At 31.1% G+C, this 19595-nt stretch overlaps 1 protein-coding gene across 1 annotated transcript in view; it reads left to right on the top strand.

Annotated features, from left to right (window-relative positions):
* LOC143076561 (uncharacterized) overlaps window positions 1–19595 on the top strand; it is a 105732-nt gene that overhangs the window by 54167 nt on the left and 31970 nt on the right. Inside the window, exons 11-13 of the mRNA XM_076252387.1 lie at window positions 5389–5652; window positions 6071–6115; window positions 11135–11245. Of these exons, the coding sequence (XP_076108502.1) occupies window positions 5389–5652; window positions 6071–6115; window positions 11135–11245 (420 nt within the window). The remainder of the gene's footprint in view (window positions 1–5388; window positions 5653–6070; window positions 6116–11134; window positions 11246–19595) is intronic.

Genomic DNA, 19595 nt, shown 5'->3' with positions numbered 1-19595 from the left:
AACGGAGATTGCACATTCTTCACCCCTGTTATAAAAGGGTTTCAAATGTCCAATGCTTTCGTCCATGCATGCCTTCTAAAAATTGTTAATTTTGGAGAATGGATTTTATACTAAGAAATATATTTCAGTTTGAACAAAGCATACTTCGAAGGATGTGGGCAAAAGTTTTTTTTCTTCAGTTTAATGACACTTGTCGTATTGAAAATAAAACCATTGTTTCCCTAATAGATTTATAATGAAAATGGTTAATCATAAAAAAAACAATTATATCTTTTTGTGACGAAATCATACAATGTGGGATATCAGCGGCTGTGCGAGGCTCTCAGTCCGTCAAGTCATCGAGTTGAGAAGCCTGTCACGGTATTTTTCGGCTGATTTTGAGGTACAAGTTATCCAAGCACTTGCATGGCATCCATTTTAAATGTACAATTAAGGACTTAATAGCGCTCCTTCGTTCAATTAAATTTAATAGTGAGTAATAGACTATTAACGTTAATTAAATTTTGTGCAACGCAAGTAATAGACTATTAAATTTAAGTGTACTTTTAATAGACTATTAAATTTAAGTGTACTTTTAATAGACTATTAACTTTAATAGACGTTTGTGCAACCCAGTCCTGTTTACAAAGCAGATTTTAGTAATCTTAGTAAATTTGTTAAAAATAAATTACATAAACATGAAATTTTTTTTATACCACCAGTGAACATGAATGAGCTATTTATTGAGTTAGCAAAACTTGATATAAATAAAGCATCTGGTATGGATAATATTGGACCAAAAATCCTAAGATTAAGTGCCCCTTTTATTGCATCACCTCTCACATATATATTTAACAGAATGAAAGATACTGGTATATATCCTTCATTACTGAAGAATGCTAAGGTAACCCAGTTTTCAAGGATGGTGACAAGCTTTTAGCCACAAATTACAGACCTATATCTGTTCTTCCAACTTTATCAAAAATTAATAGAAAGACATGTTTCTAATAAAATGTACAAATATTTATCTAAACTTAAACATTTACACCCTACACAATCTGGTTTCAGGCCGCAGCATTCTTGTCAAACTGCACTTATCAATATCATTGACAAATGGTTGCAAGAAATGAATGATGGTAATTTAAATCTAACAATTTTATTAGATTTTAAACATAGCCAGAAATTAGTAGTGGTTTTGCTAATTAATATTCATAATATGTAAATGAGAATTGTACCACGTGATAGTACTTTGAACTGGACTGGCTTGATAGGCTTGATGTCATTAAAATCTTTAAAACACGGATATTATAAGTTGCCCGTCACAGAGTCCTTATTTACAATCACTTTGATATTTCCGTAAAGTTGTCAGGCGGTCAAAATCAAAACAATGAACACGAATTTAGTGAATTTTTCGTGCTTTCGTGAGTTTATTCTTCTTGAAATAGTGACATTTTAATTTTACGTGGGAACCTAGAGTTCAACGACTACACATACAAGGTTTGGAATTGCTTATTCTTTGGAAATTCAAGTTTCATATTTCACCCCGGCAACCTGTTTTTGTAATGACCTTAATTGTAAGCCAATTTTCAACACGAAGTTTGCAAATTTGACGTTTCAGCCATTTTAGCCTGTATTTTACACTGCAATGTTAAAGGCCTCTCGCTTCGAATTTTAAAATAGCTCAGGAACCTGTATTTTTGCAACAACAGTCATTATGTTTCGTTTAAATGGTGTATATTGTTGTGTATATTCATTTTCTGCCCCGGCAACCTGTCTATCACTTAAATTAAGATTAAAACAGACATTTTTTCAAAATTCCCTATCATTTTAATGTAATTTCCGTGACCCGTATCCGATTTCTATAGTATTATATTCAAATAAGCAAAGTGGCGTTGATTTCTGGATATGAAAAGCTTTTGGATTTGGTAGATCATGATATTCTTTGTTTAAAGCTTGAAATGTATGGATTTAGTGAGGCTACTGTTAGTTTTTTCAAGTCATACCTCAATAACAGAAAACAGCAGGTAAACATTTGTAATGTTTATTTTGAACAACAACATGTAAAATTTGGTGTCCCCCAAGGTTCTATACTTGGTCCCCTATTGTTTGTAATATTTATAAACTACCTTACCTTATGCATTGAAAATTGTGAAGCAGACCTATATGCTGATGACACCACTCTTCATAAATCTGGGAAAAACATAGAAATATACATGATGATGTTCAAGAAGATCTATACAGGGTTGAAGAGTGGTGTAAAATGAATAACATGTTCATTAATGAAAATAAAACAAAATGTTTGGTTACCGGAACAAAACAGAAACTATCAATTCAGACTTATCAACCAAACTTGATAATAAATTCAAAAGTAGAACAAAATTCTTCATGTGAAAAATTATTAGGTGTTAAAGGGGCACTAGCTACGAGATATATAAAAAATCTAAAGTTTGATTTTTTTTTTGTTCAATCAATAATGAAAGTGAAATAGTGAAATAACAATTCGCTTTTTGCAGCCAAAAAGGTTCAATTTTGTCAAATTACGCTAAGAAACATTGATAATTAGTAATTCACTTGCAAGTGAATGAGTCGACCTCTTTAAATCCCTATTCATGTGAACTTCAATTTAACCCCTAGCTAGAGATTGACAACACATGCATTGTACGTGTACTGGTTATTTAAAGAAAAAGAATGTCAACAATGAAAGTGAAACTACGGTAAATCATTTGATTACTAATTCGATGCACATTAAATCATTCTTATACGGTTAAAAACAACGAGAAACATCTATTTTTATACGCCCGTCAAAATTTTGACGGGACGTATTATGGTATACAAATGTCCGGTGTCCGTCCGTCCGTCTGTCCGTCCGTCCGTCCGTCTGTCCGTCTGTCCGTCTGTCCGGCGTTAACATGTCGCACCGTAACTTGAGAACGACTTATCCAAATTTCATGAAACTTAATAAAGTTGTTTCTTATGATGGTCAAATGATCTGTATACTTTTTGGTGAAAATAAGATTTAAACTTTTTGAGTTACGGCACTTTGTAACTAAAACAGGGGTGTGTTTTTTTTCACATGTCGCACCGTATCTCAAAAACGTTTCTTGATTATTGCTTAAAACTTTACACACTTCTTAGTTATATTAATCTTAATATCTGTATACTTTTCGGTGATGATTCAAAATTTCATTTTTGAGTTTTTGAGTATTTTATAAAAAAGGGGGAGGGTTTTTTTACATGTCGCGCCGTATCTCAAAAACAATTTTTGATTATTGCTTAAAACTTTACACACTTCTTTGTTATATTAATCTAAAGATCTGTATACTTTTTGGTGATGATTCAAAATTTTATTTTTGAGTTATTGAGTATTTTGTAAAAAAGGGGGAGGGGTTTTTTACATGTCGTGCTGTATCTCAAAAACGATTTATGATTATTGCTTAAAACTTTACACACTTCTTTGTTATATTAATCTAAAGATCTGTATACTTTTTGGTGATGACTCAAAATTTTATTTTTGAGTTATTGAGTATTTTGTAAATAAGGGGAGGTTTTTTTTTTACATGTCGCGCCGTATCTCAAAAACAATTTATGATTATTGCTTGAAACTGTACACACTTCTTTGTTATACTAATTTAAAGATCTGTTTACTTTTTGGTTTCATTCAAAATTTTATTTTAGTGATATTTGTAAAAAAATAACAGGGTGGGGAGGGGGGGGGTCACATGTCCTGCCGTGTCTCAAAAACAATAAATGGTTATTGCATAAAACTTCCACACAAGACGTCGGGCGTATCATGCGCTCATGGCGCAGCTGTTTATTAATCTATAAAATAAAATCAAACAGACCTATAAAAATCCAATTGCACGTGTTGGTTTAATCTTTTCATATCTTTATTTATGTTTACATCGCTTATATGGTAATCTGAGGTCAAATCGATAGGTAATAAGATGGTGTCTGGACTAAAATACACAGGAAACGAACCTATATATTATCTACCCCATGCTCTGTAAACTGTTTATTTTAGAGTTTTGATAGTTTGGATAAATGTTTTAAAATTACATTGTTACAAATCAAATATTAGAATTTGAGTCAAATCGGTGGCCATGAATTTGACAGCTAGTGCCCCTTTAAGATTGACAGCACACTTAACTGGACAAATCAAATTGACCAAGTTTGTGCTAATATATCATCCAGAATATACCTTCTTTCTAAAATAAAGAATTTTTTAGATATAAATGCAAGGGAAACATATTACAATGGGTATATTCTTCCCTTAATTGACTACTGCTGTATTATTTGGGGTGAATGTAAAAATGAAGGGAAAACAAGAATTTTAAAACTCCTAAAAAGGGCAGCAAGATTAATTCTAGATGCATATCCTTTATCCCCCTCAGCCCCCTTATTTAAAAAACTTGGGTGGATGACAGTTGACAATAGAATAGAATACCACAAATATTTACTTCTATATAAATGTATGCGTTATGGAATCACCAATGTACCTAGTTCAAAAGTTTAAACTAGAATCAGATAATAATCCTTACTCCTTAAGAGGTGTCACTCAAGATAATCTGATAGTTCCTAAGCCAAAAGCTAAGCTATTTAAGAAATCCTTTGCTTATTCTGGATCAGTGTTATGGAATGGACCAGCACACAAAATGCGTAAAGCTCAAAACATTTTTACTTTTATCAAGAAGTACCTAACACAATCCTGATAAGAAATGTTTGCTACAATGTATTTGTATATTTTTTATTTTCATTTGATATTTTGACTACATGTACATCTTTTACAGCATTATATCATGTTAATAACACTACATTGAACTACATGACTGTAAATTAACTATGTGTAAATATCTTTTGATTGTATTGTAATTTGTATGTGAGGGCCTCAGGGAAGATTAGTTTATTGTAACTAACTGAGTTTACCCTCTTTAAATAAAGAATTTATTATCATTATATATAAATTATTTAACCAATAAACAGATTATGACTTTGCATCAAACGTATTTGTACTACTGTGGATTCATTTATTTTCCATCGGTACTAATTTTTGTGGTTAGAGGAAAACTTGCATATTCATGGATATTTAATTTTGTGGGTATGGCAAAGTCTGCATGCATTTTTTTGAAAATTTAAAATTCAAAAACAATTAAATTTATGAAAATTGGTATTCTACGATTTGAAATGAATCCACAGTAGTAGACCCACTCGTGGGTAACCTTCTAAACAACAATGATGTCACACCAAGTGTGATAATAAATTCAGTTTTTACTGTACTCACATAGTGTAGACTTTCTTTATGATCTAATTAGTTTTGGTATATTTTTTAACAACAATGCGTGCAAATCTTGTTTTCAGGAGGCCAAAATATTGCTCTTTTCTCAAGTTAACAGACCTGTTTTCTTATTTTAGGAAAAGAGAAAATTAAGGCAATAGAAATTTTAGAAATGATTTTTTCAATTGATTTTACAACTGATTTTACAACTGATGATGATACATCAGAGAACACACCAAGTTCTGCTTTTGGTTCATCAGAAGCAAGCATACAGCCAAGTGTTAGAACAAAAACAAGTCAGGCACAAACAGCAACATCAAGTGTGCCAGCCAGTACATCAGAGAGTTCACTTCCATCTTTATCTGTCAGCTCATTGGAAGTACCAAATGCAGCTGTATCAGGTTGGCTGTTCATTCTTCATTGAATATTTTAGCATTTATATTTTCATCAGTACCCTTTTATATATGCAGAAGTATATCATGTCTTCTGAATTTTATGTTGGTATTTTTATTGCATGTTAAATAATTGTCAGAGGCACATGAATTTAATAAACCATAGAAAGAAAGATTTCTAAGATTTCTAATGTATTTAATCTACTGTAGATTTTTTTTTTTACATGAATATTAATGAATCCACAGTATTTTATAGTAGAATCTACTACAATTCATCAATTTGGAACACAACATGTTTATATAATTGAAAATAATAATTGTCTGACTTTTTGTACTAAACATTTATAAGATTTTTACACTATGTGATTTCATAAAATTGAAGCGGAGGAAATGTATGCATCAAATTATACATTTTGAAATATTTCAGGAGGCAAACAACAGTCTAGTGCAAGTAAAGAGATAACTGAAAATGGTATGTATTAAAAAATGTGCAGATTTTATTTTATTTACTGAATACTGAATTGTCGGTAACAAAAAGATAGATAATGATGTAAAGAACATGAATATATACATGTTATGATATAATTTTTGTTTCAATTTTGTAATTTCACTTCCAATAGAAAAGGCTCTTTTTGCCAAAAAATATTGAAATTGTTTTATAGTTTTGTTGAGCCTGCTACTTTTGTCACAGAACGCTCAACATAGGGATAGTGATCCGGCAGTGGCAGCAGTATTAGCTTACTTCTTAAAAGCCTTATATTTTAGAAGTTGGAAGACCTGGATGCTTCATACTTTGTATATAGATGCCTCATATTACAAAGTTTCCATCAGTCACATGTCCAATGTCCTTGACCTCATTTTCATGGTTCAGTGACTACTTGAAAAAAGTCAACTTTATCTTTAGTATAAGTAAATAGAAATCTATGAAATTTAAACACAAGGTTTATGACCACAAAAGGAAGGTTGGGATTGATTTTGGGAGTAGAGGTCCCAACAGTTAAGGAATTAGGGGCCAAAATGGGCCCAAATAAGCATTTTTCTTAGTTTTTGCACAATAACTTTAGTATTAGTAAAAAAAAATCTATGAAATTTAACACACAAGGTTTATGACCACAAAATGAAGGTTGTGATTGATTTTGGGAGTTTTGGTCCCAACAGTTAAGGAATAAGGGGCCCAAAGGGTCCAAAATTAAAAATTGTTTGATTTCATCAAAAATTGAATAATTGGGGTTCTTTGATATGCCAAATCTTAAACTGTGTATGTAGATTCTTCATTTTTTGTCCCGTTTTTAAATTGGTCTACATTAAAGTCCAAAGGGTCCAAAATTAAACTAAGTTTGATTTTAACAAAAATTGAATTCTTGGGCTTCTTTGATATGCTGAATCTAAACATGTACTTAGATTTTTGATTATGGGCCCAGTTTTCAAGTTGGTCCAAATCAGGATCCAAAATTATTATATTTAGTATTGTGCAATAGCAAGAAATTTTCAATTGCACAATATTCATCAATGGCAAGAAATCTTCATTTGCACAGTATTGTGCAATAGCAAGTATTTTCAATTGCACAGTATTGCGCAATAGCACGAAATATATAATTGCACAATATTGCGCAATAGCAAGAAATTTTCAAATTTGTTTTTAGTTTTCTTTCTTTGTCCAGAATTGTTGTTGAATCAACTTAGATCATTGTTTTATACAATATACAATGTATATTCACTTTTACTACCAACTGATAAATTAAAACAACCTTTACCATTCAGTGATAACAAGCACTTTTTTTACATTTTAATATTTTAATATTTTATGATGTATTTAAATGAGTAGTTATTGTTGCAAACTCCATTAGAAATTTGAATTGAGATCATTTTTGGGATAAGGGAAAGAGGGAGGTGAAAAAAAATTGGTGGGTTTCAATTTTTCTTATTTCAGATTTCTGAAATGAAAAAGAAAATTTCTTCAAATATCAAAGTATTAATATTCAACAGCATAGTGAATTGCTCAAAAGCAAACAAAATATTTTAAGTTCATTAGACCACATTCATTCTGTGTCAGAAACCTATGCTGTGTCAACTATTTAATCACAATCCAAATTCAGAGCTGTATCCAGTTTGAATGTTGTGTCCATACTAGACCCAACCGTTCAGGGTTCAACCTCTGCGGTTGTATAAAGCTGTGCCCTGCGGAGCATCTGGTTACTATATGATGTATATCACGTTGTGGTCTGTAATCTTGAGAATTTTTTTTTTAAAGTTCTATAGATATTAGTATTAGCCTGTAGTGCTTCATATTTGGTTGCACATGCAAGTGTAATCAAGCTTTTGTTAGTTTGAATATTTATATTTTCATTTCTGATGGCAACCAGTTCATGTCATACATGTACATATAGTCAGGATTATTAGTAAGTTTTACTTGTCAATGTTTATTGTAATGATTGATATGGACTATATAGAATTGCTGTTTGGTGTGAATCAGGCTTTGCGTTGAAGACCATACTACAACCTATAATGGTTTACTTTTATAAATTGTGACTTTGATAGACAGTTGTCATTGGTACTTATATGAGATCCAGTTATATCTATCTACATGATTGAGAACACATTTTAATACGAACGCAAACATTTTTTTGCGTCGTATAATGGGTATGATGTTGTCATCTGCATCGTCGTCGTCTTCCGAAGACGCATTTAGTTTCCGGAAAATGACTTTAGGTTTAGTGAATGGATCTTTATAAAATTTTAATAGAAGGTTCAATACCACTAAAGGAAGGTTGGGATTAATTTTGGGGGTTGTGGTCCCAGTGGTTTAGGAATAAGGGGCCAAAAAAAGGCCCAAATAAGCATTTTTCTTGGTTTTTGCACAATAACTTGTATTAGTGAATAAGAAATCTATGAAATTTAAACACAAGGTTGATGACCACAATGAATGCAATGGGAAGGTTAGGATTGATTTTTGGAGTTTTGGTCCGTAAAGTTAAGGAATATGGAGCCCTAAAAGGGCCCAAATAAGGATTTTTCTTGGTTTTTGCACAATAACTTTAGTATAAGTTAATAGAAATCTATGAAAGGAGTAGGTTCAGTAAGACCCCTTTTTGGCCCCAAAATATAGCAGTTTTACAAAATTGTTAAAATGTAAACTTTTAGTTATTTATTGAACAGTAGAATGCTTCTGCTACATAAATATGGGCTGTTTTTGACAAAACAATGCACATGTATCGGATACTTGCACCATTAAGTCATGCCAAATTACTGAAATCTTCACAATTCCAGCATTTTAGGTTTTCGTGTAAAACGAAAGTGGCCGCATTCGTGTTCATCCTTTACATTGAAACGTAAGTTGTATTTTATGATAATACATAACATATATAAAGGTTGAGGATGAACACGGATGCGGCCACTTTCATTTTTGACAAAAACCATCTGAAAAGTGACATTTTTCTGCATATTTGGTAGATTTTTCATATTTGAGTTTGAATCGGATCGTTTTTCATGACATAACCCATACAAAAAAAATTATCACTAGGGCAACTGCATTGCTCAACTGGCCGCCAGTTGAGCTAACAGTTGAGGGCCAGTTGAGGGCTAGCTGGCCATCAGTTGAGCAAATAGTTGAGGGCCAGTTGAGGGCTAGCTGGATTTTTGCCATGCAAATTAGGTAACCCTCAACTATCAATGCTCAACTTTATGCAAATTAGTTGAGCAAGTTGAGAAAATATCATAGTTGAGGGCTAGGTGTCCAACAGTTGAGCAATTAGAGTTGAGGGCTACCTGGCCAACAGTTGAGCACCAGTTCATTAAAAGTTGAGGGCTAGGTGGCCAATAGATGAGGGCCAGGTCATTAAAAGTTGAGGGCTAGGTCTTAAAAAGTTGAACATTATGTGGTAATTGAAAACTGAAGACTACACATTGTAGAAAAAATAAATTTAAATTGTGTATTTTTATAGCCAAAATACTGATGAAAGATCTTAACTCACAACATACTACATGAATGCTTTATCCTTACTCTTTAGAAGTTATCTAGCAAATAAGATAGAATAATAGATCTCTAGTTTTATACCAAATTCATTATATTAGAATATTCTTATTTTATTAGTAATACTTTCTAAAACAATAATAAAATAAACATGTCTCCTGTCTTACACATTTTGACAATATATAAATTAATGCATAAATATATTGTCTCATTTTTTTCTTCACTCTTTAAAGTTTATAAAGAAAACACTTTAAATATCACTATTTTGAACTAAAAGAGCATAATTATACACTTATTCAAAATGGTGGAAATCAAATCTTATCCAATGTACTTACCAAAAGATGTTATCAGAAATATGTGTTAAACACCAATCTTCCTAAATCCAAGAGTCATGTCATCAGAAGAATACACTGCACTTTTCAATGTCAATACAGTTATTTGTAACTTTTTTTATCTACATTCATTGTAAAATTCATATTTTATTCATGATAGCTAGAAGACATCTTTACTTGCCATGTGCATGCTCAAACCCAGTTCAAATTTTAAATGTTTGAGGTTCTTTTGGGTATTGTGACAGTGTGATCACTTTGAGATTTGCCCCTAATAATAACTGTTAATAACCTAAATCTTGAATATTTGATATATCTTATAATAAAAGAAATACTGTTTTTTTTTTTATCTTTATGTCAAAGATTTAGTTAAGTTAAAATACAGAAAAATGTATAAAATTGAAAACATGTGCTTCCCTTAATTTTGCCTCAAACTTTGTGTATACATTTATAATAATACTTCCTGTCCATTTGCACTAAAGACAGATAAAACAGATGGCACATAACATTTATATCACTAGGTCATATTTCTAATTGCTCAACTTTTGCTCAACTATTAAAAAAAAATCAAAGTCTGAACGCTCAACTTTTCCTCAACTACAACATGTACAAAAATTTCAAAGTCTGAATGCTCAACTTTTCCTCAGCTACAAAAATTTCAAAGTCTGAATGCTCAACTTTTGCTCAACTACAAAAATTTCAAAGTCTGAAAGCTCAACTTTTGCTCAACTATATGAAAATCAAAGATCAATTGCTCAACTTTTTCTCAACTTATTGGCCAGCTTCAGTTGAGGGCCAGTTGAGCGACATCTATCCAACATCAGTGCTTGGCCTGGTTTGAGTTGAGCTAAGATGCTCAACACCTAGCCCTTAACTATTTTGCTTAAAAATGCTAGCCCTCAACTGTCCGCCACATGGCCATCAACTGGCCCTCAACTTTTTTTTCTGAAGGGGAAATCAATTAAAATCTTTCACATAAACTAATTGATTCAAATGAAATAGACACTTAAGTGTTTAAAAAGTGGTCAAAATCTTTCGTCAGATGAACTTGAAATTTGAGGCCAAAATTGGTCCTTACCGGACCTACTCCTTTTAACAAAAGGTTAAAATTGTTTGAAGTTTGCCTTTGATCATATATATTTTTATTAACAAAACAATACAAGAAATGAATATAAATGGTTTTATTTTTCAGGACTTTTCTACAAAACCTTGTTACAGTTTAACACACCATTGAGGACTTTACTGTATCTGACAATATGGATATTGCTAATTAATGTTGTTTCAAGTGAACAAAATGTTGGAGGTAAGGTTTCAGTTTTAGATCACATAGCTTATAAACTGATCACCGTAACTGCATCCAACATAGAGAAGCTAAATACTATGGCAAGCCTTTTAACTATTTATTCGAATTTCAAGATATCTCCTATAATATGTAAGATATCTAATATAATATATAAGATATCTTATATAATTTTCATTTTTTTATAAGATATCTCATATATAATATAAGATATATTTAAGGTTATATGCATATGAGATATCTTTAAGGTTATATGCATATGAGACATCTTTAATGTTATATAAGATATCTTTAATGTTATATAAGATATCTCATAAAGTTTATATGATATCTTATATACTTTTTAAGAGATCTTCTAAAGTTTATAAGATACCTTATAAAGTATATGAGATATCATATAAAAAAATTTTATATAAGATATCTTATATAATTTATGAGATATCTTATATAATTTATAAGATATCTTATAAAGTTTATAAGATATCTTTTATAGTTTATAAGATATCTCATATAGTTTATAAGATATTTTATATAGTTTATGAGATATCTTATAAAGGCAATTATACAAGATATCAGATAAATTATATGAGATATCTTATAAACTAGATAAGATATCTTATAAACTATATCAGATATCTTATAAACTATATAAGATATCTTATAAACTTTATAAGATATCTTATAAACTTGAGGAGATATCTTATAAACTTTAGGAGATATTATATAAATTATATAGGATATCTTATAAACTTTATGAGATTTCTTATAAACTTTATGAGATATCTTATAAACTAAATAAGAAATCTCCAATAATATATAAGATATCTTATATAATTTCATTTTTATGAGATATCTTATATATTATATAAGATGCATTAAATGTTATATAAGATATCTCCTAAAATTTATAAGATATCTTGTATACTTTGTGAGATATCTTCTAAAGTTTATAAAATATCTTAAACCCCTAGTTTTTGGTGGGGTTCGTGTTGTTTATTCTTTAGTTTTCTATGTTATGTCGTGTGTACTATTGTTTTTCTGTTTGTCTTTTTCATTTTTAGCCATGGCGTTGTCAGTTTGTTTTAGATTTATGAGTTTGACTGTCCCTTTGGTGTCTTTCGTCCCTCTTTTATAAAGTACATGAGATATCTTATAAACAATTTTTATATAAGATCTCTTATATGATTCATAAGATATCTTATATAGTTTATAAGATATCTTATATAGTTTATAAGATATCTTATATAGTTTATAAGATATCTCATATAGTTTATCAGATATAGTATATAGTTTATGAGATATCTTATAAAGGCAATTATATAAGATATCTTATAAAGTTTATGAGATATCTTGAAGTAAGAATAAATAGCAAAACGGCTTGCCATAAAAAACAGGTAAAATCGTCTTTATTTAATTTCTCTATGTACACATGTTGTTTTAAAGAATTACTCAGCCGCTAGGTTGATATGTACAGTATTGTTAGCTCACCTGGCCTAAAAGGCCATGTGAGCTTTTCTCATCACTTGGCGTTCGTCGTCGTCTGTCGTCGTTAACAATTTTTCAAACATCTTTTCCTCTGAAACTACTGAATGGATTTGAATGAAACTTAAAATGATTGTTCCTTAGATTATCCTGCACAAAGTGTGTGCTTCGATTTTTGATCCGTCAAAAAACATGGCCGCCCTTACTTAAATTAGAACATAGGGGTCAAATGCAGTTTTTGGCTTATATCTCAAAAATGGAAGCATTTAGAGCAAATCTGACATGGGGTAAAATTGTTCATTAGGTCAAGATCTATCAGCCCTGAAATTTTCAGATGAATCAAACAAACCATTGTTGGGTTGCTGCCACTTAATTGGTAATTTTAAGGAAATTTTGCAGTTTTTGGTTATTATCTTGAATATTATTATAGATGAAGATAAACTGTAAACAGCAAAAATGATCAGCAAAGTAAGATCTACAAATAGGTTAATAAGACCAAAATTGTCAATTGACCTCTTAAGGGGTAAATGTCCTTTAATGACAATTTTTCACAATTTGTTCATCATATTTGCTAACTTTAAAAAATCTTCTCCTCTAAAACTACTGAATGAATTTGGATGAAACTTAGCATGATAGTTCCTTAGATTATCCTGCACAAAGTGTGTGCTTCGATTTTTGATCCGTCAAAAAACATGGCCGCCCTTACTTTAAATAGAACATAGGAGTCAAATGCAGTTTTTGGCTTATATCTCAAAAACGAAAGCATTTAGAGCAAATCTGACATGGTTAAAAATGTTCATTAGGTCAAGATCTATCAGCCCTGAAATTTTCAGACGAATCAAACAAACCATTGTTGGGTTGCTGCCACTTAATTGGTAATTTTAAGGAAATTTTGCAGTTTTTGGTCATTATCTTGAATATCATTATAGATAAAGATAAACTGTAAACAGCAAAAATGATCAGCAAAGTAAGATCTACAAATAGGTTAATATGACCAAAATTGTCAATTGACCCCTTAAGGGGTAAATGTCCTTTAATGACAATTTTTCACAATTTGTTCATCATATTTGCTAACTTTAAAAATCTTCTCCTCTGAAACTACTGAATGGATTTGGATGAAACTTAGCATGATAGTTCCTTAGATTATCCTGCACAAAGTGTGTGCTTCGATTTTTGATCCGTCAAAAAACATGGCCGCCCTTACTTTAAATAGAACATAGGGGTCAAATGCAGTTTTTGGCTTATATCTCAAAAACGAAAGCATTTAGAGCAAATCTGACATGGGGTAAAAAAAGTTCATTAGGTCAAGATCTATCAGCCCTGAAATTTTCAGACGAATCAAACAAACCATTGTTGGGTTGCTGCCACTTAATTGGTAATTTTAAGGAAATTTTGCAGTTTTGGTCATTATCTTGAATATCATTATAGATAAAGATAAACTGTAAACAGCAAAAATGATCAGCAAAGTAAGATCTACAAATAAGTTAAATATGACCAAAATTGTCAATTGACCCCTTAAGGGGTTATTGTCCTTTAATGACAATTTTTCACAATTTGTTCATCTTATTTGCTAACTTTAAAAAATCTTCTCCTCTAAAACTACTCAACCAAATTCAACCAAACTTCATTTGAATGATCAGTAGGGTGTATAAAATAAAGTTTGTGTTTTATTTTCTATTTCGTCAAAAAACATGGCCGAAGGCATTGTTTACCAGGTGAGCGATTCAGAGCCTCTTGTTGTATGTGTGTTTTCTTGATATCATATGTAATCTTGTTACCGAAATAATTCCCATTGAAAATTTTTGGAAGATCATCGTTACTCCAAGAATTTTGTTTGTTATGATAGTCGTAGCTTGAACATGATCATTGTAACTTGTTAATGTTAGTGATGATCGTAACTTTCTCTGTATGTTGATGGACGACTATATATAAATTGTGTTTGAATGTTTTATAATGTGGCTAGAACTAGTGAAAATTTACTTATTTACTTTTTGCTTTGTAGATGATGCCCTTACCGGAATAAACCTGCGGCAAACATTTGCAGTTGCCGCAAGTTTGCAGCAGACTTTGCCACAAGCTTGCAACAAACATCAAGCTTGCATCAAACATTTGCTGCAAACTTGCCACAACCATTTTACTATGCAAATGAAGGTTGCGGCAAGCTTGCTGCAAACACAGTTATGCAAATTAGATTTGCAGCAAGCTTTCGGCAATTGTTTGTTACAATCTTGCAGGAACTACACATATACCAATGTCATGTGTGTAGACACATTCAATAACCTCGTCAAATTACACAGTAACATTTTAAAAAAGAATTCCTGCCTGTTTACAAACAGTCATTGAAAGAATTCTTGCAAACTTAAAGATTTAAGGAAATACATACATGCATTTGAGTTTTGAAAAAGGGGACAAGGTCATTCTCAAATGACATCATACAATGATAATACCTGTATTAAGAAATGAAAAAGGTTAATCTCAAATGTGTATTAGGTATAAAGTTATGTAATATTTCCCCTACATAATTGAACTTCATTTTAATAAACATCATCGGTACAGTACATCAGTTTCAAAATTCAAACACATATATAGTTGCCTACTTAATTATGTATGGTGTAAAATTTATTATTTTATTAAAACATGCAGTTCTATGAATTATTTGTACTTACAAAATTACATATTGAATATTCTATATTATTGAACCGAAATGCCTCCTTGATCTCTTATATGTGAAATTCATTTTCCAAACATAATCAACATAACATAGCCACAACTTCAAATTGTTAAGATTCCAGGAAGTGCTAACTGTCATGCCCAGTCAATATTGTGTAATTCTTGCAATGTTTTGTCGAACATATGGAATGGTCAAAGTTTTCTGCGATGTTGTGGCAAAAATTCTTTATTATCTTAACTTTCGCGCAATATTTTGATGTTTCTGCAAACTTACCGTAATGCAGCTAAATACTGCAATGTTTGCCAGAAGTTTGCGGCAAACGACAAACATCTGCAAAAAATGTGTTCTTGCAACCTTTTTGTTTGCCCAAAGTCTGCTGCAAGTTTGCGGCAAACAATTCATTTCCATAAGGAATAGTCTTTATAATTTACAAATTACAATTTAAGGTAAATGTTTATCATGATGACAAGGAGAGGCAAACATTTTCCATGTATACACTTGCACATTATTAAAGGAAACTATAATTTTTAAATTACGTTTGTTTTCAAGTAAAAATATGCTTTAGGTTAGTTTTCTCGTTTGAATTGTTTTACATTGTCTTATCGGGGCCTTTTATAGCTGACTATGCGGTATCAGCTTTGCTCATTGTTGAAGGCCATACAGTGACTTATAGTTGTTAATGTCTTTTTAGGGCACGGAGTCTTATTTTCCTGTGAATCTTGTTCCCTTTTGTACATGGTTCACTTCAATGATCACCATGACTATGCATTTTTATACGACCGCAAAATTTGAAAAATTTTTCGTCGTATATTGCTATCACGTTGGCGTCGTCGTCCGAATACTTTTAGTTTTCGCACTCTAACTTTAGTAAAAGTGATTGGAAATCTATGAAATTTTAATACAAGGTTTGTGACCACAAAAGGAAGGTTGGTATTGATTTTGGGAGTTTTGGTCCCAACATTTTAGGAATTAGGGGCCAAAAAGGGCCCAAATAAGCATTTTCTTGGTTTTCCCACTATAACTTTAGTTTAAGGTAATAGAAATCTATGAAATTTTGACACAAGGTTTATTACCACAAAAGAACTGTTGGGATTGATTTTGGGAGTTTTGGTTTCAACAGTTTAGGAATTAGGGGCCAAAAAGGGCCCAAATAAGCATTTTCTTGGTTTTCGCACTATAACTTTAGTTTAAGTTAATAGAAATCTATGAAATTTTGACACAAGGTTTATGACCATAAAAGAACAGTTTGGGATTGATTTTGGGAGTTTTGGTTTCAACAGTTTAGGAATTAGGGGCCAAAAAAGGGCCCAAATAAGCATTATTCTTGGTTTTCGCACAATAACTTTAGTTTAAGTAAATAGAAATCAATGAAATTTAAACACAATGTTAATGACTACAAAAGGAAGGTTGGTATTGATTTTGGGAGTTTTGGTCCCAACAGAATAAGGGGCCCAAAGGGTCCAAAATTAAACTTTGTTTGATTTCATCAAAATTAAATAATTGGGGTTCTTTGATGTGCCGAATCTAACTGTCATGACTGTGTATGTAGATTCTCAACTTTTGGTCCCGTTTTCAAATTGGTCTACACTAAAGTCCAAAGGGTCCAAAATTAAACTTAGTCTGATTTTAACAAAAATTGAAATCTTGGGGTTCTTTGATATGCTGAATCCAAAAATGTACTTAAATTTTTTATTATGGGCCCAGTTTTCAAGTTGGTCCAAATCAGGATCTAAAATTATTATATTAAGTATTGTGCAATAGCAAGTCTTTTCAATTGCACAGTATTGCGCAATGGCAAGAAATATCTAATTGCACAATATTGTGAAATAGCAAATTTTTTTTTAATTAGTTATCTTTCTTTGTCCAGAATAGTAAGCAAGAAACATCTAATTGCAAAATATTGTGCAATAGCAAATTTTTTTTTTAATTGGAGTTATCTTTCTTTGTCCAGAATCAACTTAAATCTTTGTTATATACAATATACAATGTATATTCACTTTTTACTAAATCTTTGTTATATACAATATACAATGTATATTCACTTTTTACTACCAACTGATAAATTAAAATAATCTTTACCATTCAGTGATAACAAGCAGTTTTTTTTACATCTTAATATTTTATGATGTATTTAAATGAGTAGTTATTGTTGCAAACTCCATTAGAAATTTTAATTGAGATTAGTTTTGGAATAAGGGAAAGGGGGATGTGATTAAAAAAATTGGGTTCAATTTTTCTCATTTGAAATTTCATAAATAAAAAAGAAAATTTCTTCAAACATTTTTTTGAGAGGATTAATATTCAACAGCATAGTGAATTGCTCTAAGAGAAAACAAAAATTTTAAGTTCATTAGAACACATTCATTCTGTGTCAGAAACCTATGCTGTGTCAACTATTTAATCACAATCCAAATTTAGAGCTGAATCCAGCTTGAATGTTGTGTCCATACTTGCCCCAACCGTTCAGGGTTCAACCTCTGTGGTCGTATAAAGCTACGCCCTGCGGAGCATCTGGTTTACAATGTAATTAGAAACAGGCGAAACCCAGTTGAAATAGAATCAAAGCTCTTTGTTAGAGAAGCTGCTATATGCTTACTGTAATATTTACTATAGTAACAACAGTTTTAAAAGATAATAGAAACAAATGAAATGACAGTTTTCGGCCAAAGTATTTTATCATTTGCATGAGTTTTTATACGCCCGTCAAAATTTTGACGGGACGTATTATGGTATACAAATGTCCAGTGTCTGTCCGTCTGTCGTGCCGTCCATCTGTCCGTCTGTCTGTCCGGCGTAAACATGTTGCAACGTAACTTGAGAACGACTTATCCAAATTTCATGAAACTTAACATAGTTGTTTCTTATGATGGTTAAATGATCTGTATACTTTTTGGTGAAAATAAGATTAAAACTTTTTGAGTTACAGCACTTTGTAACTAAAACAGGGGTGTGTTTTTTTCAAATGTCGCACCGTATCTCAAAAGCGATTCTTAATTATGGCTTAAAACTTTAAACACTTCTTAGTTATATTAATCTGTATACTTTTTGGTGATGATTCAAAATTTTATTTTTGAGTTATTGAGTATTTTGTAAAAAAGGGGGAGGGGTTTTTTACATGTCGCACCATATCTCAAAAACGATTTATGATTATTGCTTAAAACTTTACACATGTCTTTGTTATATTAATCTGAAGATCTGTATACTTTTTGGGTGATGATTCAAAATTTCATTTTTAAGTTAATTAGTATTTTGTAAAAAAGGGGGAGGTTTTTTTTACATGTTGTACCGTATCTCAAAAACCATTTATGATTATTGCTTAAAACTTTACACACTTCTTTGTTATATTAATCTAAAGATCTGTATACTTTTTGGTGATGATTCAAAACTTTATTTTGGAGTTATTGAGTATTTTGTTAAACAGGGGAGGTTTTTTTTTACATGTCGCGCCGTATCTCAAAAATAATTTTTGATTATTGCTTAAAACTTTACACACTTTTTTGTTATATTAATCTTAAGATCTTTATACTTTTTGGTTTTGATTCAAAATTTTATTTTAGTGATATTTAGTTTTTTGTAAAAAAAAACGGTTGGGGATTTCACATGTCCCCGCTGTGTCTCAAAAACAATATATGGTTATTGCTTAAAACTTTCTCAGAAACTATTTATGATTATTGCATAAAACTTCCACACAAGACGTTGGGCGTATCATGCGCTCATGGCGCTGCTGTTTATTAATTTATTTATTCCAGAATTAAGCAGAACACTTAGTATCAAGTCAACGACATGGGTGTCTTTTAAATTGGATCTAAACAAAATGCATAACCTATGATTTTCAAAAAAAAACATTACCACGGACGAAGAACATATCAATCCTAAATTTTCGTTTCTGCCCTTCCATTATGTGACTTGAGAAATAATTCCAAAATGGGTTACAATAGCATCGAAAAGAAAAAATCGGGTGCACTGTTTTATACGCCCGTCAAAATTTTGACGGGACGTATTATGGTATACAAATGTCCGGTGTCCGTCCGTCTGTCTGTCCGGCGTAAACATGTCGCACCGTACCTTGAGAACGACTTATTTAAATTTCATGAAACTTAACATAGTTGTTTTTTATGATGGTCAAATGATCTGTATACTTTTTGGTTAAAAAAAAAGATTTAAACTTTTTGAGTCACGGCACTTTGTGACTAAAACAGG

Source organism: Mytilus galloprovincialis, chromosome 5 (assembly GCF_965363235.1).
Source record: "Mytilus galloprovincialis chromosome 5, xbMytGall1.hap1.1, whole genome shotgun sequence".
Taxonomy (NCBI): Eukaryota; Metazoa; Mollusca; class Bivalvia; order Mytilida; family Mytilidae; genus Mytilus; species Mytilus galloprovincialis.
Note: the sequence above shows the minus strand (reverse complement) of the source record. Positions and strands in the feature narration are given on the sequence as shown.